We start from the raw sequence: 27,611 nt of genomic DNA, 5'->3' as shown, positions 1-27,611 counted from the left end.
ACATGTAAGAATTTTTTTTTATTACCACATTTTCAATGAAAAAAAAAAATCAATCTGGAATAAAAATCAACAAAAAAAATGTGTATGTTTACGCCATGCTATCGCTGCTACTGTACTAATACTACATCAATCTAGATTCAAATTCCAAACGATTTTTTTTCGGATATCATGTTTTTAAATTGTTACCTGCCAAGAGAGAAAGCAATGTATAATTATTTTTTTAATGGATAAACATGATAAAAAGAATGTTTATTTAACAGTAGGTGTCCGAAGAAAATTTTTTTCAAAATTTTCCATACACGTAATGTTGAAATCTTTTTTTTTAACACAACAAAAGAACGAGTGGTCAAGTCAATTTCAGACACCTAACAGTATTAAAAATGACATCTCTTTTAGTTAATTTCCAAATTCATGAAAAAATTCTGAACACCAACGCGGTACAAGCGTTTACAAATCAGGCGAGGAGGGGGGGGGGTCATTATGAAATCTTACCGAAGACGTTTTATGATGTTCACATTTATTTTATTTAACTCTAAAAATATATAATGCACATTATTATTTATTAATTCATTTGAAAGTACATTCATTTCTGGACAAAACGGTGGTATTTTGAAAACTTAAAGTGCTTTGGTTTTTAAAATATAACTATTTTAGCAGAACCCCCTTGAAATCTGATCATCCAAAGCGTTTTATCACCCGTGTGTATTGCTTGTATAAATTAAATACAGTTTTGTTTTATGCTCTCAGCAATGTATCACTGATGCTATAATCATCCTAAAACAAATACAGGAGAAGTATCTTGGTAAGAAGAAGAACCTACATTTTGCTTTTGTGAATTTGGAGAAAACTTTTGACAGAGTGCCAAGAGATGTTATCTAATGGTATTTGCGTAAATTAGAAGCAAGGAAGTGGTGAAAGTTGTTTAGGCAGCGTACAGAAATGCTCAAAACCATGTGAGAATTATTAACTCATTTACTGACAACTTTAATATTAAAGTGAGATCTGTACTAAGTCTACTGCTTTTCATGTGTCTTGGAAGTGTTGTACATGGGACATCAGAGATGCTTTATGTTGATTATTTAGTACTTATCTGTGAAACAATGGAAGGTCTTATTAAATTGGAAGCTTGGAGGCATTCACAGAAAGTAAAGGAGTGAATATTACTAAGACCAAAGTAGTGGTCAGTGAAAATCTCCCAGAAAAAAGAAACTTTCTCAGTCAGTGTGCAGAAAGGGACTCAGGTACAACTCAATTTTTTATGGTAGTTGCAAGCATTGGGTATACAAGAATTGCAGTGGAATTACTAAGTTGAGACATGATAACCAGTTTGTATGCAAGTGTAAGACGATGGAAATGAATGGTAACTCCGATATAGAGATGGTATATTTGGATGGCAAGACTATCAAGGTTGTTCAAAAGTTTTGTTACCTAGGTGATACTGTTGGAGGACAAGGAGGAGAAGGTGCTAGTATGACTCTAAGAATTAGGAGCAGATGGAGTAAGTTCAAGGAACTTCTATCACTAACCAGCAGAATGTTAACATTAAGGGAAGAGTTTATTAGGCATATGTACACACTATATGACATAAAAATGATGTAATAGATGTGTGATAAGTTAAGGAGAAAAAAGACTTCAATGAAAAAATGTATGAGAGTTCTGGAAAGTTCAATTCACAAAAGACCAAAGAAAACATGGGAAATGATAAGTCATAAGAGAAAGAGGGATAAATAAAGTCCTAGCCAGAGATAGATTAGTTTAAAAGTCATTTTCTAAAAACCATCCAACACATGCAATTATGTAAAATGGATCAACGATGATAATGACAGCAATCACGATCATATTCATGTCCTTGCAAAAACCCATGGCATAACGGATATGAAGTGTTGAAATGAAAGTTTGCCTTTGAACTGCCGAATACCATTAAATATTTGTGCAAAAAAAAAGTTTTTCTTCAGCTTGCAATGTTCTCAGCACATGGAAAAACAACAATCCTTTTTTGCTTTTACTGTTTTGGCGTAAAAAATCTGTACTTTTTTCTTCCCACTGACATGCAAATTAATCGATGTTCAAACAACTCTGAGTCAACAAAAGGAATGCCCTCGCCATTGAAAGAAATACCAGCTTTTTATATTCTCAAATTTAACTGCGTCTAAATTTGCATATGTCACCTTTTCGTTACCTATCGGTTGGGTTTCGAGTTTGTGTGTCGGTCACTTTACAATACACACATATCACCTTTGGACGCTTGTTTCTATGACCATTGCCACACTAGGGCAGGTCGATTTGCAACTTTTTTCAGAAAATCAACATGGCACTGGTGATGATAGTTGGGATTTGATGTGATAAGAACATATACCAAAAATTAGATTCCCATCTTGAACAGAAAATTGAGCATTTAATTTTAAAATCGTGTAGAAAAATGCTGAAAAATCCTTCATTTTCATTGTATTTTTCACAACACTGACTTTGAAATTTCACTATTTTTATAAAATATTCAATTAGAATTGATATATTTATATGAAATACATTGAAAGAAAAATAAATACATGTTAATTATGAATCATAATTCATTATAAATTCATGTTAATTATGAATCACAACTAGCAAAATATCTCAACTTTTACTGCATTGATTAAACAAAAATTGTAAAAAAAAGCTAATTAGCAACTAAGTCTTTTAAATTTCACAATTCAAAAAGATATGTGAAGATGTATTACACAATATAACAACTTAATACAAGTTACAGAACCATGTATTTTAATTTTTTATTAGAGGCAATAATATAAACTTATAATAGAACTAAATTGTTCTGTATAATTTCCTTTTGAGGAAAATGAAGGCCTAATTTGCTGGCACGATAACTTTGTAATAATTGCTTCCTGCCCATATACAACTTTTTGAGAAAAATCAATCAAATTTGACTAGTGTGTGGCTGCAAAATTGATAGCAATAATATTTTTCATTTTTTTTTTTTTTTTTTGAGTTGTTCACTATTTCTGGAAAAACAACACAAAAAAAAACAAAAAACAATTATTTGAAAACACTTATTTTTTAGATTTTTGCGATGTAATATGAATAAAAAAAACTAACTATTGTTTGGGTAAATTAAGAAAACTAATAAAATTTAATGGATAAATATTTATTTACCTAATGGACAAAATCGTTTAAATGCCCACTTCTCTCACATCCAATTCATCTGAGTTTATCATCGATATTATATTTTCCGGAAGTAGTGCAACTGTTTTGTTCTCTGAATCATATTAAAATATACTGTTGTTGGTTAAAAAAAATATTGTCGGTTTTGATCTCAAACCAACTAACTGTATACACGTGGATGATAAATTTGACCAGAATATTTAATTTATCATAGTGTTTGAGGATAGACAACTCTAGTCCATAAACACATTAATCTTATGGCTTATGTTAGCCATCTTCCTTGATTCAAGGGCCCAATTTTTTAAGTTAATTTCTCCACAAGAAATGCCAACAGCATACTCAAAAAGTAGCCTCTGCTCTTCACACTTAAATTATTTGTTTCTTCTGCTGTCAGATAATGATGATCGGGAGGGACACTAATTTTTTAGAATTCTACTTGAGGCAAATCTTGATAATTATTGATACAAAGTTTCCCCAAAGGACCAGTAAATTTTGTTAGGCTTTTTGTTGTTCCATCAATTAATTTAAAAATTGCTGTAAATGGCAGTTCTTCTATTGGAACCTGAAAATTGAAAAATTTGCATGTCTAATAATAGAGCCAGATTACATAATAAATACCAATATATTATTTTATTTTCCACAAAAAAGAAACATAATTGCAGGTGAATCTATAGAATTAATTTTACCTCCTTGTTAGAAGGACAAGTGCAGATTATGTGCCTTGTTTGACAATTTTCTGTCTTGCACTTTACTGCAAAGTCATCACATCTCAAGGCAGAAAGTTTACAGCTACAAGAAGATATATCAAACAGTCTGTCTAGCTGTTCCTTCATTCTTTTCACTTTGATTGCTGCAAGAGATTTCCTGTCAATCTGTTTGGCCCTCTTATAGCAAAATATATTGACCTTCTGTCCTATATAATGCTACCTTAACAAGGGTATTTGTGGATTAACTGCTTGCCGAATACTAATTATTTCCTTGGCAATTAACTTAGAAATCTCACTATTTTTTATGTGGGATAACTGTTTTCAAGGAAATAACTAAACTGGATGACTTGTCGTGAAGTTGGGGTGCTGTTTCATCCAAATGATAAGGTGAACCAGCAAATTTTGTGAACCACGGGTTAAAATTGAACGTCGTGCTTTTACTGACATTCTAATATGAAAAGTAAAATAAATAAATGGATTATAACTGAAGGAAACTGTTTTAGGCTATGTTCCAGTTTCATACGTAAAAAAATAAGTGCTAGTTATAAGAAATAATGAAAAACTTTGTAGAGTTGAATTAGATGTATTGAAGAGAGAGAGGACCAAACCAAATCAGAGGCATGTTTAGCTTAGACATTTTAGCCCCTCCTTCGATAACATGAATTTATCCATAAAGAGATTTATTCTTGTTGTAGCTGTGCCATTTTAAACGAGTGTTTAGTGTTTAGAGTTTGAAAAACCAGTGCTTGTGCATCTATGTTACTATGCTATTTTTAATAGTATTTTCAAGTTAAATTTAATTTTTATGATATTTTTGTTTATTAAATTTTTAGGTGAAAGTACAGAATAGTTACAATACAACCTCCTTCCAATATTAAGAATGGCTTTCTAAATAACAAAGTTATTTTAGCACAATAACATACACGCACAAATAACAAAAAACCTTTAAAGGAGTTTCCTTATTTACTTGTATTAATCTTTGTGGGTTATCTGATTTTAAAACTATAATTTTAGAAGAAAAACACCGCTTAAAAACAATTACTCCCTAAAAATAAAAGAAATTAAAATTTGACACTAAATTTTGCAAAGTATTTTTTATTAAGTAGAAAAACTTGAAAATTTACGTGGTTATGTTTCGTAAAGAATATGTAGAATAAAATTGTATGGACTATATTTTTGTTGTTGTATTAATATAAAACTGGAGTATTACCATATTTTAATAAAAATTTCAAATAGAATTTGATGTGAAATATTAGGTTGGTACAAAAATAATGTTTTTGATGTTCATTTGAACATCAAAAAAGTACATTATTTTTGCACCAACCTAATAGAAAAACAAATTAAAAAAGATAAAACAAATATGTTTAAATTCACTGCAGATTTGGTTGGTTGGTTGTTTTTGTTTTACGGCATATCAACCCTTTTCAGGTTATTTAATGCCGAATCCTAAGATTTTGAAGAAAAATTTTTTTAATACAATATATTCGTTGTTTTCACGTTGGTTTCTATTGAACCCATAGTTGGGACCCTAACAGAGTGGACCTGGGAGCAATGGTAATTAAAGGGTGGCTCCACACTCCTCAAAGCCCACAAGCTGGGGCCTCACCACTGGATATAGTTTAAGGTTATATCCAGGACCCCCATTGAGGGACTTTTACCCTTTGCAGGGAGGCAGTCGGCGTATTCTAATGCCCCACCGACAGGGCCAAATTCACTGCAGATACTTGAAATATAATAGTACATATTTTAAACAAGTCATTTTCGTTTTTCCTTTTGAAATAATTAAGCCTAAATCGTAATGTTTTCAAATTAAATAATAAACAAACGTTAATTTTCAATATCAATAACGAGCGTGTTTTGCAATGGTGAAATCTAAAATGTTTCCACTCCAAAAAAGTTCCTGAAATGAAAAAGCGAACTTTGGTCACTATTATTTAAAAAACATAATTTTGCCTTTGCAGTTAATATTTATTTCATTAATTAATTATCCTCACTCATTTTATTTAAAAATGTAGTTTAAAATATATTCTAAATAATGATTCCATTTTCTTAACAGTACGGATTGTTTTGATGATAGGACATTCTTAACAATTCACCAAAAAACTTTTAGTCGCTTCAATTTTTCAACTTTTAAAGTCATTTCTTCAAGCAAAGATAACGATTTTGAGAAAAATATTTTGTGTAGGTCTTTTCTATGTCAAACCCCAACTATCATCACCATTGCCTCACCAGGGTTCGAAAATCGACCTACCCTATTGCCACACCCCTCTCATGATTACACAGGCCTGGGTCTCTTTGGACGTGAGCTGGTGCTGAGTCCTGCTGCCACATCCATGGTCTGCCAGTGGCCATCTGATTGCACTAGGGGATCACCACACTTTTCAGCATATCCAGGTACACTTTGGTGTTGGCTTTCAAGCCGACTTCAAAGATGTGGTGGCTTGATGTGGCTCTCACTTGAAATAACACTAAAGACCATTACCGTGGCCGAGAACTTCATTGAGCTGTGCCCTCAAGCATTGAACCATCCGGATTTGCATTTTAAGGGTGCTGGCAATGGTCCTGTTGTCATAACTTAGATCAGTAGAGAGCATGAGTTGTACAGCAGTGCATCTCGGATCTCGCTCGTTGAATATTGTGTCAATTTCAGACATGATAAAAGGCTCCTATCGCTCTTGGGATTTGTACGCAACTGGCCAACTAGTAGATGGTCTGCAACAAAAAAACGGTTTTCATCAAATGAAAATGGAACCATGCACTCTATCGGCCCCATAACAGCGGCGTTACTATCTTTAAGAGTATATCTGAGAAAATAGACCACATCCTGTCTGCACATCCCTCGGCTAACATCCACATCTGTGGTGACTTCAACGTCCATAACATGGAATGGCTGACTCATTCAAATAAGACAGACGACGAGGGGGAGGTTTTGTCATGATTTTGCCATTGCTTATGACCTCACTCAGATTGTTTGCGAACCCACCCGTGTGCCCGATACTACTGGTCAATATGCAAGCCTCCTAGACCTTTTTCTCTCAACTTCCCCTGAGCTATGTTCATGTTCCGTTCATTCTCCTCTAGGATCCTCCGACCACTCCGTTGTATCAGTTAAGATAAAAATGAAATATAATAAGTCCCCAGACGTACCCCTCCACCATACTGTATACCGATGCTCTATGGCTGACTGGGACAGCTTCTGTACATTCATATCTGATTTACCTCTGCATTCCATGTTTAAAAAGGATGTGTCCTCTATAGTATCAGATCTGACCGAATGGTTAATTGTAGGCATAGACCAATTCATACCATCTAAAAAATTCCAACAAAAACTTAACAGCCAGCCATGGTTCTCCCCAGAATGTGCTGCTGCTATCGCACACAGAAATACTTTCCCTTAAACACGTCTGTTGGACTTTTATTAAGTACAATACTTAATATTTTTTTTTTTTTTTTTTTTTTTTAATGGAGAGTAGAAAACGCATTGTAGATGCGTTATCAGCAGCTCCTGTTACTCTCTTTAATGAGTGATTTTTCTGACAAAGGGAGAAGAAAAAGCTGTTTTCTAGGTTGGCAGTATTTTGCGCGAACAGTTGGCAGAGATGGCGGAAATTTTCTGTTTCTATGTCTATCCTTGTAGCCATGTCACTAGTAAGGGTGCTGGAGGTAAACGTTATCCGCCTGATAGTCAGGGACCCAAACCTTGGATTAACCACTAAGGAGGCTGTCCTATCAGCAGGTGCAAAGTACTGGAGTTGCTGTATTGCCATTTGGTGAATGGATTCTGGACCATGCAGTAGTTTCTGGTGGGGCCTCTCGATGCCATACTAGTGGGTAATTGTTACGGCTTTACCTTATCATTAGCTACAAATAAAAAAAAAAAATTCTTCGTTTCTTTTTCTCTCTTAATTTCTCCTCTCTGTCCTGCTCTAAGTAAATCTGACGACCTAGTCCACAAATTTCAAAGTTTCATCATGACAAGTTTCAAGAAAAAATACACGATTAAACCCGGTTCTCCAACTTCCAACGTAGACCCCTACTACCATGTCTCCTTCTTCAACATTAGGGGTCTACGTTCTAACCTTCCAGAGGTTGAAACCCAATTACAGGAGACTAAACCAGACCTTTTATTTTTAAGTGAAACTGGCATTGGACAGGCTATTTCCCTAGAAGAGTTTGCAATTAAAGGATACTCTAACTTAACTTCTAAATCTGACCCCCAAGATCGCCATGGGCATGGAATATGTGCCTATATTAAAGATAGCTTTCCATGTGGTAGGGACATCTCCAGGGAAGATCCTAACTTACCCTATATGTGCTTCCGGGTTGCTTTAGCTCACACTACGGCATTTTTATTTACTCTCTATCGCCCCCATAACAGCGGAGTTACTATCTTTAAAAGCATATCTGAGAAAATTGACCAAGTCCTATCTGCTTATCCTTCAGCTAACATTCACGTATGTGGAGACTTCAATGTTCACAACGTCGAATGGTTGACCCACTCAAACAAGACCGATGATGAGGGGAGGTTCTGTCATGATTTCTCCATTGCCTATGACCTCACTCAGATTGTTCAGGAACCCACCCGTGTGCCCGACAATGACGGCCAGTATGCGAGCCTACTAGACCTTTTTCTCACAACTTGCCCTGAACTATGTTCAGTTTCTGTTCTGTTGCCTCTTGGATCTTCCGACCACTCTGTTGTATCAATTAAGATAAAAATGAAATGTAATAAGTCCCCAGACGTACCTCTCCATCGTACAGTATATCGATACACTAAGGCTGACTGGGATAGCTTCCGTACATTTATAACTGATCTACCTCTGCATTCCATATTTAAAAAGGATGTGCCCTCTATAGTATTAGACCTGACGGAATTTTTCCGTAACTACCAACGTAATAGATGCACTGAGACTAAAGCTGCTTTCAGGAACGCCAGTAACCACTGTAAAAGAGTAATAAAAAAAATGCAAGAGAGCTATATGCCCAGTCTGTTAAATCCAAAGTAGCTGATCAGCGACTTGGTTCCCACCAGTTTTGGCAAATAACAAATAGGATCCTAAACAGAAGTGTGCGTTCTATCCCAACCATTATCAATGGACCAGAGGTCATCTCGTCAGCATCTGACAAGGCCAAACTATTTGCCAAGAACTTTGCAGCTAATTCTACCCTATGCGACGAAGGCCATCAACTCCCCATATTTCCTCCTATAACACAGAATACACTAGGTGACATACAAATATCTGTGCATGAAGTCGCCAAGCTAATCAAGAACCTAGATTCCAGTAAAGCAACTGGCCTTGACGGCATCCCAATTATAGTGTTAAAAAAAGCTTCAACAAGAACTTGCTCCCATACTTACGAAACTATTTAAGCGTTGCCTTAAGGAGAAGTGCTTTCCGACTCCCTGGAAAACTTCATCAGTATGCCCTGTATTTAAGAATTCAGGTGATAAGTCATCTCCCTCTCAGTACAGACCAATAAGCCTCCTGTGTGTTATGAGTAAGTTGCTGGAATCCATATTAAATAGAGAAATAGTAAACCACCTCTGCAGAAACAATCTTCTTAGTGACACACAATATGGTTTCCGTTCTGCAGATGTGCTAACGGTTATATCTCACAGGATTAGTGAATCTCTTGACAAAGGCTTCCTTTCTAGGGCAATTGCTCTTCACATATCAAAGGCCTTTGACAAGGTATGGCATAAGGGCCTACTTCACAAGATTTCAGCTACTGTATAATAGGAAATGTTTTCTCAATCATTAAATCATTTCTCTCTGATAGGCTCATAAGAGTAGTGGTCGATGGACAAAAATCAGAGGCCTGCAGTATTAATGCTGGAGTCCCTCAAGGGTCAATCCTGGGCCCAACTCTCTTCCTGATCTACATCAATGACCTCCCTAAACACATACTTAAATCATTCGTTGAAATCTATGCTGATGACATGACCATCTACGGCAACATTTCAAAGGCTGTAAATGACAAAGTTCTCTCTGATTCTTTCCCCTTTGATCTCGAGCGTGTGGTTCAGTGGGGAAAGTCGTGGTTGGTTACCTTTAATGCATCTAAAACCAAACTCCTATCTTTACATCATCAACGCTCTGATCCCCATCTGGCATCAATTGAAATGGATGGCTCTCGTCTAGGAGAAGCCCCATGTTTTGACAAGCTTCTGGGTTTGTCCTTTACTCCTGATCTGAAATGGAACATGTACATCGAGTCTGTTGCCAAGGTCGCTGGAAAGATGGTGGGATCCTTCTACCGCTCCAGAAGATATCTCACTACTGATGCAATTCTCTATCTATATAAAAGCCAAGTACGTCCAAGGATGGAATACTGCTGCCATATCTGGGCAGGAGCTGCTAAAAACAGCCTATCCTGCCTTGACAGAGTACAAAATAGACTTTGTGGCTTAGTGGGGGATGCCCTTTTCTCTACCCTGCAACCTCTTTCCCACAGAAGAGACGTTGCGAGCCTATCCTTGTTTTATCGTTATTTCCATGGCAGATGCTCGTCTGAACTCCAATCTCTGGTCCCCCCTTACCAATCTTTCACGAAAAACACCCGTCTAGCTGAATCCACTGTGAAAAATTTCCCCTACTCTTTATCTGTGCCTAAATCAAAACGTAGATTCCATGAACAAAGCTTCTTTCTTAGAACTGCATGTCTGTGGAACTCTGTTCCGTCGGCCTGCTTCCCACCTGACTACAACTTGGATGTCTTCAAGTCCAACGTTAACAAATTCCTAATGAACCGCCCCCTTAAGTAAACATTTCATCAAATCTCTACACTAATATACTGTACTTGCAATAACCCTTATCCCTGAGTAGCTTCCGGGCCTTGATAAGTGGTGACCACCGTGTAAAAGAAAAAAGAAAAAGGAACTAGTATTCTGATATTGTAGAGGACAACACTACAGACGTCGTTTTACATATTCAAATTACTAGTCCTACAAGTAATTTGAATATGTCAAGCACAACGCGTGTAGTGTTGTCATCTACAGTATCAGAATATCTTTTTCTGATTTGGTTTAAAAGTCTCTCGTGAGTAAATTTTAGCCCTTTCACCACATATCCCCAATTCTTTTATCTACAATCCAGATTTCCTAAAATAACTTGTTATTCTTAAACATTTCGAGAAAAAAAATTTTTTCTCCTTTCCATTTCTGGTTACTGATGAATTATGGATTCAGACTATTTTTGACAGTCTTGCTGGTGCAAGATGGAATGATATTAAGGATCCACTTGCAGAAAATCCTGCATGCCTTTCTCTGTGAGAGTATGTTTTATGTTTTTAATATTCTTTTGTAGCAATGAAACATTCTGCTTGACCATTGCTTTGGCATGATTGTAAGGTGTCCCCTAAAAACAACTGACAAAACAAATTGAATTCACTGAATGTGACTTGAGTATCGGTATTTTATACTACACTACAGGACCTGTTAACGAGCATTGCCTGCTGGAAGTATGCCCTACTCCTCCTAAAAAGTTAAAGTACGGCTGTTGTGGTATTGCCCAACCACCAACCTCCTCATGTTAAGAACGGCTTTTGGAATAGACACCCCTAACATCCTCCTGGTAAGAACGGTTTTCAGAATAGACACCCCATTTTGTAAGGAGAGGGGTGTCAAAATATTTGCCCCAAATTTAACCTTGATAATCGCTGTCATGATCCCCATGTGCAAATAATATGAACCAACCTGGAAATTTTGGGTGTGCAGTGTTGGTCGGAAAGGAAGATGTTTTGTAAGTAATCTGTGAGTCCACCTTAAAATTTAATAATTACATGTTTAATAATTACATGATTATATTTTTCCTCTATAAAGTTTGTGAAGCAGTTATAATATAAACATGTTGAAATGTAGAAAAAATGTATGTTTACATCAAGCAAGATACCTGTGTTTACCTTAAAGATCCTCTTTTAGGTGGAGGGTATGTGTCGGTCTAGGAAAAAAAAACACACTACAAAAAAAGAAAGAAAAGAGAATGTCCCGTCATAAAACAAAATAAAATAAAAGCCAAAAAAGCAACGTCGTCGGTAACTTGCCCGAAAATTTCGATTAAATATTAGTCTTTTTAAAATGCAAATAAGTCACAAATATGTAGGTAAATCGAAATGATTTTTAAAAAATAATTTTGCAACTGTAGTTTCTATAAAATAATTTTGTACTTTTGCACGTAGATTACCTCCACAGCATTTTTTTTAAAAAATAGTCATAAAAAATTATATTGCTTAATGTTCGAAAAGCTACTTATTTGCAGATGATTAAAATGCGGTATTCTTTTTTCAAACACAGATAGGTCACAAATAACGTAATGATTTTTAAAAATAATTTCGTTACTGTAGTTTCTATAAAATAATTTTGTGCCTATGCACGTAGATTACCTCCATGGTATTTTTAAAAAAAATAGTCATAAAAAATGATATTGCTTACTATTCGAAAAACTACTTATTTGTGGACAATTTAAGTGCAATATTCTTTTTTTTTGTTTTTTAATGCAAATAGGTCACTAAAAATATAGGTAAACAACAATCTTTTTTTTTAAATAATTTTGCAACAGTATTTTCTATAAAATAATATTTTACTTATGCACATAGATTACTCCCACGGTATTGTTTTTAAACAATAGTCATAAAAAAAATTATATAATAATTTTAATAATTTAAATAATCAAAAATCCACTTATTTTAATGATTTAATAATAAAAAATCTACTTATTTGTGAACAATTAAAATGCTGTATTTGTTGTCAGCATACTAATTCCCATTTCAATTTATAAAAAGTTTCGTGTATAAAAGTAAAAATAAAAAAAATGCAAAAAAAGTTATGTCCATATTGTTTGTAAGTAAAGGAAAGTTTTATAATATAAAAATATAACAACTTCTGTGTGTATTGTTTAAAAGTAAAGAAAATGTTCTGTTTAAATAAATAAAAAGTGTGTAATCTTTTTCAAAAAGTTGTTTCTCTCTCTCGTTGTCTCCCTCTCTTTCTGTGTCTTTCTTTGTTTCTTTCTCTCTCTCTGTCTGTGATACAGCAGAACAAAGCAAAAGTGTGCCTGGTAATCGATTACCAGGAGCTAAATCATTACGTAGACGCATTTACAGCCAATGCAGATGTTTGTGTGGCTAAGCTGCGCGAATGGAGACAAAAAGGTGCTAACGTGTCTCTACTGGACCTCAGGAGAGCATACCTACAGGTCCAGGTCCATGAGACACTGTGGCCATACCAGACTGTGAAAATCGACGGGGAAAAATACTGTCTGACCCGTCTAGGGTTCGGTTTGAATGTGCCCCCCCCCCGATAATGAGAGCAATTGTCAACGAAGTATTATCTCAGGAAGAAGTTGTAAGCCGCGCAGCATCTGCTTACATTGATGACATTTTTGTCAATGAAGACGTGGTGCCCGCGACCCGTGTAAGAGAACACCTAGCGCAGTTCGGGTTGGAGTGCAAGAACCCAGAGCGGTTGAAGGACGGTGCACGGGTGCTGGGATTGGCAGTCAGGATGGAATGCAGTGACTGTGGTGGAAGCGAGGAAATGCAATTCCAGAGGCTCCTAGCATTGTTATGCGACGAACAATGGTGTGGTTGACTTGTCAGGCACTTTCCGGTGTGCGGTTGGCTTCGTGTGGCTTATGGAATACTCAGAAGGAAAGTAAGTTCAGTAATGAAGGGCTGGGATGATGAAGCAAGGGACACCGTACTGCATTGTATGATGTTCAAAACCTTAGAATCTGCGCAGCAGAACGATCCAGCCCGGGGAAATTGGTGGTGTGTGGACGGCAAAGAGGCAATGTATGGGTCGATGCTAGCTCCCTAACAATTGGTGCAGCCTTGGAGATGCGTGAAACTGTGTTGGAAGATGCATGTTGGCTGCGACCTGAAGATGATTCTCAACATATTAACTTAGCCGAACTAGATGTTGTATTGAAAGGCATCAATTTGGCTCTTCAGTGCGTATACCATTGGTTCTCAGACACGCTAACTGGAAAGGTGCAAGTACGTACCAAAGCAGCAATGAGATGCTTATTAGGAGGCGACTAAGCACTCGTGAAAGAGTATGGGCTAACAGTGAACGTGACGCTGGTTCCATCAGCACGAAACATCGCTGACCGATTGACATGAGTACCACAGGGTGGTTTGAGGCAATGTAAAAGAAAAACGGGCTTGATCCGGTGATAGGCATGGTTCACGCAGACGAGCTGGATGAGAGTTAAATCATGGCTATTCACAAAGGTAGTGCACATCTGAGCATGCGACGCACTACATACTTTGTCAGGAGAAGTTGCCCAACCACGACAAAAGCAACCGTTAAAATGGTCATATGGAAATGTGAGGAATGTCAGTCCATTGATCCAGCGCCAGTCAGGTGGGAAAATGGAAAGCTGGAAGTTAACAAAAATTGGCAGAGAATTGGAATGGATATCACGCATTATGGCACCTTCCACTTTTTAACTCTAGCAGACTGTGGCCCATCGCGTTTCTTCATTTGGAGGAAATTGGCAAGGCAGCAAGCGTGCTCCATCAGTTGGAGGCAGTGTTCCTCGAGCGTGGCTCGCCGCATGAAATCCTTTTAGACAATGACACGGCTTTCTGCAGCAACGCATTCCAAGCATTTGCACATAAATAGGGAGTTCACTTGCAATTCCGTTGTGCATACGCTCCAGCCAGGAATGGCATAGCGGAGCGATGTCACCATACAGTGAAACGAATAGTGGCTAGAATGCACTGTCCCATACAGGAGGCTGTCTACTGGTATAACATCACACCAAGAGACGACACATCTCCCTTCACTGCACCTGCCAACAGGATTTATCGATATGAAGTTTGAGTAAAGGAGACCAATCTCGCAACTGCGTCCCCAGGTCCCAAGAACAGCTCTTACCAGGTTAGAGATTGCGTGTGGGTCAAAAGATTGCAAAATCAATGTACCACGAGGTTCGGCAAGAGTGAGGTGACCAAGGTAATCAGCCCTCAATCGATTTTGGTAGACGGTGTGCCTCGCCACGTGAAAGATCTACGCTCTTGCCATTATGTTGTTACATCGGAGGAAGAGGAATACTCAGACAGTAAAATGTCTTCTGAAAGGACAGAGAGTATGATGCAGGATGACGGAGATGATTTTGAGCCATATAATGCACATACTGAAAAAGCAAAAGAGGGACCACCCGTCTTGCCTTTACAAAGGAGTACCCAACAAAGACGGATACTGCCCCCCTGCCCTGATTGTGAAACACCGCCTATGGAACAGACTGGTGGCAATAATGGTGATAATGAGGAAGATGGCAAGGAAGAAGTGCTGCCTCCAGTTCGTCGAAGAAGTACCCGACAAAGACGACTGCCCTCCTGCCCCGTTTGTGATCATGAGATCAGGGGGGAGTGTAGCAGAATTAGCAATAACCGAAATGAGGGGAAATAGAGAGCTTACCTCGGATGCGTCTGTTGTGTTTCAGCCTGAGCGGAAGAGAGAGTTCCAAGATGGTGTCCATGGGTTTTTATTAGTGTTTACCCCATGCGATTATTGTAGAATCTGTCTGCTCTTGCGCAATTATGCAAATACATAATTCCCGGCCGCTATAAAGGCAGGTCACTGGAAAGCAGTCAGGGGGCGTCCTGCAGATTGTGTGTAGGTGGTTTTGGCGATTGGATTGTGCTTTGTGACGAACCACGTGTCTGCAAGAAGCGAGTTTTTTTTTTTCTGTTTTTTTTTGTCTTCTTCTTTCTCCACGGTTATTACAGACAAGAAATCCCTCTCTTCTAGAGGTGGGCGATACTGACTATTTCCTATCAGTGTTCCTGATTTTTTGTTTTTGTTTTGCCTGCTACATTTTGCTTCAATTCGTAACACCCTCTCCATGTTTAGGGAATCTAAACTAGAATCAGGTGACCAGGCCTTCATGTGCTTTAGACTATTAACATAGCATTAGCTACCTGTGTTTTCTTTATCGCTCTTCATCAACCCAGGACTGTACTATAATCAATCATATCTCTGACAGCATAGATGTAGCACTCTCCCTTGACACTAGCATCCAAATACATGTATTTTGTGACTTTAACGCTCACCACAAAAATTGGCTTGTCTTCTCTAACTATACTGACACAGCTGGTAGCGTCATCCATAACTTTGCTATATTCCATTCCTTGACACAGACAGTAACATTCGTGACCCGTCTCCCAGATCGTCAGGACCAGCAAGCCTCACTTCTGGATCTATTTCTGACAACAGTTACTGATGATTGTGTAACAAATTGCTCATTGCCCACTCAGAAATGCTGATCATGCTGTGATAATGACAGACATTACTCTAAACTCTCAACCCCCAGCTTGAAGAGCCATTGCTCAAAACGACAAGGTACTACAATAAGGCTAACTGGGATGCCATTAGAGATCACATCAGAGACGCCCCATGGAACAATATCTTCTCTCTTCCAGCAGAACAGTGCACAAATGAGATTACTGAATGGTTCAAAGCAGCAATTGAAGCACATGTTCCTACACTCTCCCCAATGGGTTACTTCTACATGCGCAGCTACCATTGCTCAGAGGCAACATGCATACCATACATTTATCCGGCATAAGTCCTGTACAAACAAAGTATATAGAAGCTAGAAATAATTGTAAAAAAGAAGTAGCAACAGCTAAGAGTGAATATACTGAAACCACCAGGAAACACATCGACGCACAGAAATTAGAAAATCTACAATAGTGTAGTAAATAATGGACAATCAATAATACCCCCACTTCCAACAATCATGAGGTTGTTTGCTCAGCGACTGAGAAAGCTAACATGCTTGCTTGTCAGTTTGCCTCAAACTCTACCTTAGACCCAGCAAATCATTCCCTCCCTGATTTTCCTCCGCAGACAGAAACCACGCTAGATGATCTGAAAATCACGCCTTCCCAAGTACATTATATTATTAAAACCTAGACAGCTCAATTGCATGTGCACCTGACCTCATCCCAGTTGTACTATTAAAAATGTTCCGCTGAGGTTTCTCTGGTTTTCTCTAAACTTTTTAACAAATGCCTTAACAAATCTTGCCCATGTATGGAGTACTGCTGTCACATTTGGGTTGGTGCATCTGCTACTAGTCTCTCGCTCCTGGACAGGAGCCAAAAGAAAGTTGCCAACCTAATAGGTCCCAAACTGTCATCTAAGCTTCAGCTTCTGTCCCATCGATGAAATGTTGCATCCTTCTGCCTGTTTTACAAGTATTTTAATGATTGGATGCTCTGACGAGCTACAAGCCCTTGTATCCCCTTCATGAAAATACCCCAACAAACCTGACAAGCAGCAAATCTCACCCTTACACAGTCAAGATCCCTACATGTAAGAAAGCCTTTTACTCTGATAGCTTTTTCCCCAGAACTGCAAGATTTTGGGAATTCTCTTCCGGTTTTCTGCTTCCCCAACTGTACTGACATGCAGAAGTTCAAGTGTAATGTGAACAGACATCTTGCTACTAAACTCCCTACATAGTACCCCTGCAACTTAGGTCCCAGATAGTAGCCCACTACATCAAAGTTGCAATGTGCATTGTTTGGGGTAAAAATGTAATAAAAAAAATAAAACATATCTTCCTGGTGTAGACTGGGGGCGAGAAGAGTACTGTAGACAGAGAGGGAAAAATAAGAACTAGTTCGTCTGTAGATGATGGCAATTGTGATGATGCCTCTCCTAGGATGAAATATAGGGTTTTATTCTACGAATAAATGTGTCTATAAAGGCGTTCTAAAATTAAGATGGGGGATAATAGTTTAGACATAATAAATTTGTATGTTGCATCTTTTCTTGCAAACCTATGGTAATTTGGTCCAGAGGGGAATTTCTGCAATCAAAATATTATATATCAAATAATCTAGCACTCCGAAACATGCAAACAATTTATGTAGAAACCAAATAATGTTTTCTGCCCTTGATTTTTTCTAAGTATCTCTGGTCATTTTATGAAGCTATCTTCTACCATCACATAATAGAACCCGACCACGATCATTTTGTTTCAGGCCAGGGTTCGAATTTTATGGGAGGCATTTTACTAATACACACCTTTTACATAATTTCACTGTATTCTCAATATCATGCTCCATATTCATTCAGTAGATATAACTTTGCATAAAATTCTTCATCTATAGTATGCATGGAATGACCACCCGATCACTATACAATAGTACATTGTTGCATGCTTCTGGAATTTTCTGTTTTATATCAATTATGCTCTTTTTAATGTTTTATACAATCATCGCCTTTGCCTGTATCTGTGATAGTGTCAGTGGAATTTCAATGGTCACAACACAAGGCAAAAGGTATTGTTTGGATAGTAGTTGAAAGTCTCAAACTGTATTCTGAGAGAACTCACATTTGTCTGTAACATTTTTCCACCTATTTGAGAATTTAAATAAGTTCTACTGTTTTGGAGTCTGATTGAATATTTCCTTGAAGTTTTTTATTTTGTACAAATTATTCTTTCTGTAATTTTAATTTTCCTGTTTCAATTTTGCAAACAGTTTTGCTGATGCTTAAAAGGCTCCCAAATTATGCTTTTAAAATCTTCCACATTTCTTTTCCATGTATAAATATATATTATATATTACATGTATAAATATATATTATATATTACAATTCACATAATTTCAAGTTTTTTTGGGTTTTTTTTTTAAATTTTTTATTTGCTTTGTTTCTGGGTAACAAAAGAAAAATAAAATTTATTTTTTTAATCTAGCATTTTTCCTTTGCAGTTGAATCCTTTAAAATATTATTTTGACACTTATATATTCTAAGAAAATGACACAGTTTCCTTTAATTCTTTTTGTGACAGGTTTGTTTTATAAATTTTTTTAACACTTTGCTTGTCATTCAATAAACTTTAAACTCTTTGCTGCCTCAATGTAATTTTAAACAAAAACAATCTTCATTGCCTGCATGTGTGAAACTTCATTCTGATTTATTTTTGTGTTTTGAATCAATTCTAATTATTTTCCAAAATCTTGCAACACATGTTTTAAAGAAAAAAATACTTGATTGAATTAATTCATGTACCTTGTTTCCAGGATAATAATTTTAAATCCTTGCTTCTAGTGTGAATTTTGGTAATATTCCAATAAATCCTCAACATTAATGTTGTGAAGTATAGTTTACAAATTCTTGCCACTAGTGTTGTGGCAGTGAAATCTTGAATCTCTTGTTGCTGCTGTTGTGGCCTTGCAGGCCAGTAATAATGAAGACAAATTTAGGGGCATAATTAACAAAAGTTATATTAGCAAAAGCATTTTACAGGAGTGCATAAGTGCCATAACTGTCACAAATCACTACATCAATGTTTTCTATTTATTGTCTCTGGGTAAGTCCATTTATTCCTGATTAGCTTACCCCATAACAATATCTAACATTTTCTAATACATATATGTACGAAAGAAAAATAATTTTTATAACCATATGCTTATAAAGTTGAAAGATACAGAGAATGGACAGTACACAAAGCAAGTAATTTTAGTTAAGTTTTTTAATAAATACACACATAAATGTTTATCTATATGTTAATACATACCTTGGAATATATCTATGTCACACTGTATACTAATGTATATGAAAATGCCAAACTATTTATAACGTATTCAGGATTTCAAATATCTAGCAAGATCCACTGACTTTGGTTATGATATGAATAGACATGTTAGCCAAGCATGGAGCATAATCAACTGTCTCAAAATGTAGAAAAGTTACTATCAAGAATGAGACAAAACTGAGTTTCTAGGGCGTTGGCTTAATCTATCCTACTCTATGGATCATGATTTTGAATACTAAATTTTGCTCAATCAAAGAAACTTGATGGATCATACACCAAAATGCTATGCAGTTTCAAATCATTGTGAGAGTATGTAACAGACAATATTATGTATGATTGCCTTTTACACATGTTCTGCAGTTGTTCGATGCTGATTTTTGGTGGTAGTTGAACATGTAACTCAACCTTAACCTGCTGAAAAAGTGTTTTTGCAGTTCCCAAAGGTTAAGCAAGGCTTATAGTAAAATCAAGACTCTTCTGGAGAAGGACTTTGGCCTCTCAGAATTAAAGCTTCTGTCTGCAATAAGTGAGCAAGCAACATGGCATACCAACATTGTGGCTGCTTCACCAATTAATTTATGGAAGAAGAGAAGATTGTTATTCATATTAACTTTACTTGAGAATATTTGTACACCCATTATTAATGAAATGTTTTTTATATTTAACTATTTTCCTTTTTGAGGTTTTTTAAGAAAGCATTCAGTATCTTAAATTTTTATATTTTTTACTGATAAGCAATGTATTCCTTTCAGATCTTTTTTATTGCAAAAGAATCTGAGTTGAAAAACCTTTCTGATGTTGCCACAAGAGTGAAAAACAAAGCTTCTATGCTGAAATGGAATACCACAAATACAGAAACTCTGACAAAATATTTCAAAGTAAGTCTTTACTTCTAATATTACTTTAACATCATAAGCACTGGTGCAGTTTATGACTTGTACTGAAACTGACATTTCTTCCAGTAGTAATATATAAACCACCAGAAGATATTAAAATGTTTGCCAATCAGATTGTAGCAGATAACAATTGTCAATAGCAAATTTAATATAGCATTAAATTCAACAAGTTAAGAAAATTGATTAAAGCTATCATAAATTTCATTAAGTTTGGACAGATGCATATATGTTTCTTTAATTTTTTCAGTTTAATAGTATAACCTTGTTTTGATTTTGAGATCAGCTTTACTAAACTAGAGAAAGGTATGAAAAATTATTTTAAAACAGTTATTTGAAGTTCTACCTGTAGAAAGTAAAAGTCAAATTTACATGTAACAAGATGAAAGAGTGGAAGGAATTTAAATTAGTTCAAATTTACTGACAAAGGAAGAGTTCAAACAATAAATATTGTGGTGCCCATTTTGCGGTTAACAATGAACTCTTTCACTTACTATAAAGACCAGGAGAATATGCACATATTTTGCACACTTGCCTATCAGACCGATGTGTAGCCACTCTGTATTTGTCTTTTTTATTCAATATATTTTCTTTTATATAAATACCAAGTAGCAATACACATGAAAAAATTGAAATAGCTTGAAATATTTCAATATTGGTATGCATAGAAAGAGCTTGATGAGCTAAGAAAGAATCTTTTTAAATTTTCAAAATCTGATTAAAATTAAGGAATTTATGGCTATTTTTGTGCCTCACACGTTTGGATATTTTTCCCTCTTTAAGACCATATGCGTTTCGTCACATTTTTTACACTACTTTTTCAGTAAAAATGTCATATCTTTGTTAAAACACAAGACTAAGAAATGAAATTTACCATATAAGTGTATTTTTGTACAAGGAATCAGAATATGCAACTGAAAATCTCCCAAAGTTTATGGTTTCCAAATAATCTGCAGTAAATGTGCATAAATATGCAGCAATTCCTTAAAAATGCCATGTATCCATAAACAGAAAAGAAGTTGGAGAACTCAAAGTTGAACTGCAATGTGCTTTATGTACAAAAAACTTAAATCTAAACATAAGACCATTTAAAAATGAATATATTGCAATATTTCTTTGATATTATTGTAGATTAACACCTTCTGTTTAACCCCACTCAACTCCTTCTGACCACCCTTCCAAAATGTGATTCTACCTTTTTAGGAAATTATGTATAAAATGCCATGAAAAACTTTAATGAAAGATAAACAAATTATTTTAGAATTGAATGTAAAATAATTTCCTAATATAGGTCATTCTAGCATTTTAGGTCAGTTAACTGTTTTTTTTTCTATGGAAAAATATGCATGCTTTTTTTTTCTTTTTTCTTTTTTTTTTTAAGATGATTATGTGTAGTTTTAAGAGGGTTTCTATACAATGAGAATATGGGGAGGGTTGCCATTCAGACTTTGAATTAATTGTAGGGGCTAAGGAAAATTATGTGTGAACATACTGAAAACTTGACAGAGACAAAGCTAACAAAAACAATATTAGAGGGAGGAGCGATTAGTTTCACAAAAATTTAATGTAAAATAATTCACCATTTCCTGGCCATTCTAGCATTTTAGGACAGTTAACCAATTTATTTTTATGTGTATTTTTCTTTAAGGAAGGATCTATTTTTTGTTTGTTTGTTTTAGATGCTTGTATGTGGCTTACAGAGGTATTTTATTGGGGGGGGGTTGCTACTCGAACTTAGTGTTATTGTTAGGGTTAAAGAGTGTTTTAGGAATACGAACCGTTATTTCATTTTTGTTTTGTTGTCCTAACTGCAAAATGCCGTTTCCATTTCAAATAAATATTTTACAGAAAGTTATATATATGTGTGTGTGTGTGTATTCGACAGGTAAATAAGTCAGCAAATGTTATATTTAGTTTTAATTTAATAAGAAACAGCATTGCGAAATTTCAAAGAAAATTCCATAAATTTGTTGATTTCTATTTTCGAGGTTGAAGGTGTTAATTCCATAGGCCGTTTATACTACGCTGGAGCAGGTTGTAAAAATATCTTTTGGTTAATAAGTAGAAAAAAAAAATAACGAAATAAAAAGCTTCCTAATTGTAGTTTGATGTGTTTTCTTTTAAAATTTCAAGAATATTGATATAGATTTTGAGGGTTTGTATTACTATACACATAGATTCGAAAAAGTTGTCAAAAAACAAATATATAACAAATAAATGTTATCAAAAGCAAGTTACTTTTCTACCTAACTGGATAATTTTTTAGTGTTTTTATTTAATGTAACATGTTTATTCAGCTTGAAAACAGTGTTTACCGATGTTTTGGAAAATTTAAAATGGCACCCGACTCTTGAAACGGTAAGTTTGTGGAAAAGAGTTAAAAATAAAAAAGTAGACAAAATACTGCTAGAAACTCGCTCAATATATGTTACCGTGACATAGGCTGACATATATTCGGTGAGTTTTTAACAGTATTTTGTATAGTTTTTTATTTTTAACTCCTTTTCTCAAACTTACCGTGTCAAAGAGAGTCGGGCCGGGCGCCATTTTTAATTTTCCAATACATCGGTAAACACTGTACGTTTTTCGAGCTGAATAAACATGTTACATTAAATAAAAACACTAGAAAATTATCCAGTTAGGTAGAAAAGTAATTTATCTTACCTTTGATAACATTTATTTGTTATATATTTGTTTTTTGACAACTTTTTCGAATCTATGTATAAACGAGATTTTGATACTTATTTTGATTTTGAAAAAAAAACATTTGTGGCTGTTCGCAGTAAAACATTGTTTTAATTCGCTGTTCAAAACTAATTTAAAGAATAAAAGTGCATGCAAGCTATATATCTACAAAAGTTTATTTTGTTTTTTTAACCATGTTTTTAAATTTGACGAGAAATGTGAGAAATTGCAACAGATTCATAATGCCGAATTGGTTGGGATTGTTGTTATTATACATTCTGAAAATCGAATAGTTCTAAACTAATGTTATTCTGATAACAAAATAGCTCTAATTAAAACATATAAGAACATTTATATTCATATTTTCATGTTTTTCTTAATTCGTTCTTGAATAAAAATTAAAGAACACGTGTTGTTTACACTGTACTATCGCTGATTCTACAGGCTAATTCTAACTTCATTTGACCAAATTCGAGAAATAGAAACAATTTTTTTTTCGGGTAGGTCCTTTTAAATTATCAATTACCGCGGTCCTACTCAACATAAAATAATACTTTTAATTGATAAAGATAGTAAAAAGATTGATTTACTTACTACTGGGTGTTCGAAGAATTTTTTTTTCAAAATGTTTGATACTCGTCATATTAAAGTCTTATTTTTAACACGACAAAAAAAGAAATGGTCAAAAATATTTCGGACACTTGACAGTATTAAGATTAACACCTCTACTGATTGGTTCCCAAATTTCATGACAAAATTCTTCATACAATCACGGTACGGACCTTTAGAAAACAGGGGGGTCATTACCGAAAACGCCATTTTATGACGTTCACATTTTTATCACTTTATTTGCTTAAAACTCTTAAAATATATAATGTACATTCATATTTATTAATTCATTTGAAAGTATATTCATTTCAAAACAAAACAGTAGTAATTTGAAAACTTGAAGTGTTTTGGTTTAAAAAATATGGCTATTTTAGTAGAACTACCTTGAAATCTGTGATTATCCAAAGCGTTTTTTCGTCCGTGTGTATTACTATACCAAGTTATATCTTCCAAACCTTTACCAGCCCAAAACAATAAATTATGGGAAAATCCAGTCACATAGCATAAAAATAGAGATCAAGATCAATTATTTTGTTTAAGAAATAAATTAAGGTATAATTGTATTAGGAATGTTGATGTCAATTTATGACTAGCAGGAACAAATAAATTCCAAAGTGAATCTAGAAATTACAAGCCATATTCTTATTTGTCAGAAATAAGAAAGATTGCAAAGGATTGTATGCGAAAACAGAAAGAACAGATATATGGACAGAGAAGTCAAAGTTAAGCTAGATGCAAGATGCCTTCAATAAGTTTCCAGACTTTTTTTTTTCGTATGGGCAATTTCATTGACACTACAGATATGAAACTCTAGTCCCCTTTGAAGTAATCTCCTCCAGCTACAATGGATTTGTTGTACCATTCCAACAACTTCTAGAAGACCCCATGGAAGTCCTCTTGCGTGTCAATGACCCTCATCACAGCCTCTTTCATCTACTCAAAGGAATAACCAAAAGTCACAGGGAGCAAGGTGTGAACTATAGGGAGGGTGAGGAACTGTTTTGATGCCCATCTTGGTCAAATAGTCTGCATCTTCAGTTCCTCACAAATAATTGTGTATACAGTTCCCACACTTACATCAAACTGTGCACTTATTGTCTCTATAGACACACGACAGTCCTTGTTCATGAAATTCTTTATTTGGCCAATCAACTCTGGTATTTTGATTTTTTTACTCCTTCCACACCTCTCATCATCTCTCACAGAGTCCTTGCCTTCCTTGAATCTCTTATGCCACTCAAAAACTGACGTTGCATTCATGTAAGATGGTCCAAAAGCAATCTGAAGCATTCCATATGTTTCTATGGCATTTTTCCAAGTTTAAAGCACAAATAAAGTGTCCTCAAGTCCAGATTACATTTTTTAAATTCACCAGCTGTGATAATCAGGATTTAGTAGGATGCATTCTAATTCCTGCTGTAGCTCTTCATTTGAATCTAAAATCATAAAAACTTGTCACTCATCTCATAGTAATTATAGCAATAACATACTGAATTTTCAAGAGTCTATGACAATTTTAAATGCATGTATGAAAAACTCTGGAAACTTATTTAAGGCACCATCTACATGATGATTGCAACGTCTTGTCAGACGAGTGCCACTCCCTCAGTCACTGAAAGTCCATGAGCCCGAAGATAACCTTTTTTTTTTTTTAATTTTTTTAATATATTTTTTTTTAGTCCTGCCAGCGAATCCACACGCTCAAGCAGACATGACATTAAAGACGGTCGTTTGCATTCATACATATATACACATACGTACACATACATACCCATAAACATACACACATGCACACATACATACATACACCATATATATAACACATACATACAAACATATACATGCACACATATACATACATATGCATACACATATATACAAACATATTCAAATACATACACACATATACATACATATTCACATACAAATATGTACACATGTATACACATGAAGTTACCCACATACATATATATGCACCCATACGCACACACATATAAGCACCCATACGCTTACATGTATGTGCATAAATACATATACATATACAAACACACATAAACATATATACACAATAAATAAATAAATAAAAATATATACACACATACATATATACATACATATATAAATAGATACATATATTAACATACATACATACATACATATATAGAATGATGTCAGATCAATTATTACATGCTTCCAGCATTTCAGGGCTACACGGGTGACAATTTTTCCATCGCCACGGACAATTTTTTATAGACGAATGCCTGAGGAAGTATCTATACAAAGATGATGTTACAGAGTTTTAGCTTTGTACGACAGCTAAGTCTCTCTCTCGGTTCAAAATGTTGAGATCCAGCAACAAGCATGAGCAAGATAGCCAGCAACAAGTCAAACTGCAGACCAGCTTAATGCGGGTACTGGTCTCCCGCTTTATGTTTTTGTTTTTTTGTAATTTTCTTTTTCTTTTTTTTTAATTTTTTTTTTTTTTATGACAGAGATTTGCTTCACCCAGAGGGGTTGCCTTAACAAAGCTTTTGGGAGTCATCTACACCCCACATATATCGAAATAAACATATACACGTACACATACAAGCATGCATACAAACAGATGCATGCAAACATACATACGAAAGAACCCACACAAACACACATGACAACATGCATATACACATACATACATACATACATACACGCATGTACGTACAAATGCACACACATGTACACATACACGTACATGTGGAATATACATGACGGAGCATTTATGATGACGATGATGATGGTTGTTACGAATAGGTGAATTCAACATAACAGAGTAAAACAATCCGAAAATACATAGCACATTCGATGGTTGCACAGTTTTTAAAATGAACATGCGTTCATAACGGCACAAATCCTCAACGTTCATGACGACGATGATGATGGGTGTTATGAAAAGGTGAATTCAACATAACAGAGTAAAACAATCCGAAAATACATAGCACATAGAATAAACAGACGTTCACTTCGCTGGTTGCACAGTTTTTAAAATGAACATGCGTTCATAACGGCACAAATCCTCAGCGTTCATGGCAACGATGATGATGGGTGTTATGAATAGGTGAATTCAACATAACAGAGTAAAACAATCCGAAAATACATAGCACATAGAATAAACAAACGTTCGCTTCGCTGGTTGCACAGTTTTTAAAATGAACATGCGTTCATAACGGCACAAATCCTCAACATTCATGACGACGATGATGATGGGTGTTATGAATAGGTGAATTCAACATAACAGAGTAAAACAATCCGAAAATACATAGCACATAGAATAAACAGACGTTCGCTTCGCTGGTTGCACAGTTTTTAAAATGAACATGCGTTCATAACGGCACAAATCCTCAACATTCATGACGACGATGATGATGGGTGTTATGAATAGGTGAATTCAACATAACAGAGTAAAACAATCCGAAAATACATAGCACATAGAATAAACAAACGTTCGCTTCGCTGGTTGCACAGTTTTTAAAATGAACATGCGTTCATAACGGCACAAATCCTCAGCGTTCATGACGACGATTATGATGGGTGTTATGAATAGGTGAATTCAACATAACAGAGTAAAACAATCCGAAAATACATAGCACATAGAATAAACAGACGTTCGCTTCGCTGGTTGCACAGTTTTTAAAATGAACATGCGTTCATAACGGCACAAATCCTCAACGTTCATGACGACGATGATGATGGGTGTTATGAATAGGTGAATTCAACATAACAGAGTAAAACAATCCGAAAATTCATAGCACATAGAATAAACAAACGTTCGCTTCGCTGGTTGCACAGTTTTAAAAATGAACATGCGTTCATAACGGCACAAATCCTCAACGTTCATGACGACGATGATGATGGGTGTTATGAATAGGTGAATTCAACATAACAGAGTAAAACAATCCGAAAATTCATAGCACATAGAATAAACAAACGTTCGCTTCGCTGGTTGCACAGTTTTAAAAATGAAC

At 35.4% G+C, this 27,611-nt stretch overlaps 1 protein-coding gene across 6 annotated transcripts in view; it reads left to right on the top strand.

Moving 5' to 3' along the window:
* The window catches only part of LOC145246012 (catenin alpha-like), a 719,405-nt gene that overhangs the window by 194,074 nt on the left and 497,720 nt on the right, over nucleotides 1-27,611 (top strand). For all 6 annotated transcript variants that reach the window (XM_080107821.1, XM_080107822.1, XM_080107823.1 and 3 more), the window contains one exon: nucleotides 20,176-20,301. In XM_080107821.1, the coding sequence (XP_079963947.1) occupies nucleotides 20,176-20,301 (126 nt within the window). The remainder of the gene's footprint in view (nucleotides 1-20,175; nucleotides 20,302-27,611) is intronic.

Source organism: Euprymna scolopes, chromosome 23 (genome assembly GCF_053919585.1).
Source record: "Euprymna scolopes isolate OS-2025 chromosome 23, ASM5391958v1, whole genome shotgun sequence".
Classification (NCBI taxonomy): domain Eukaryota; kingdom Metazoa; phylum Mollusca; class Cephalopoda; order Sepiida; family Sepiolidae; genus Euprymna; species Euprymna scolopes.
This window is presented reverse-complemented; position numbering and strand designations above follow the sequence as displayed.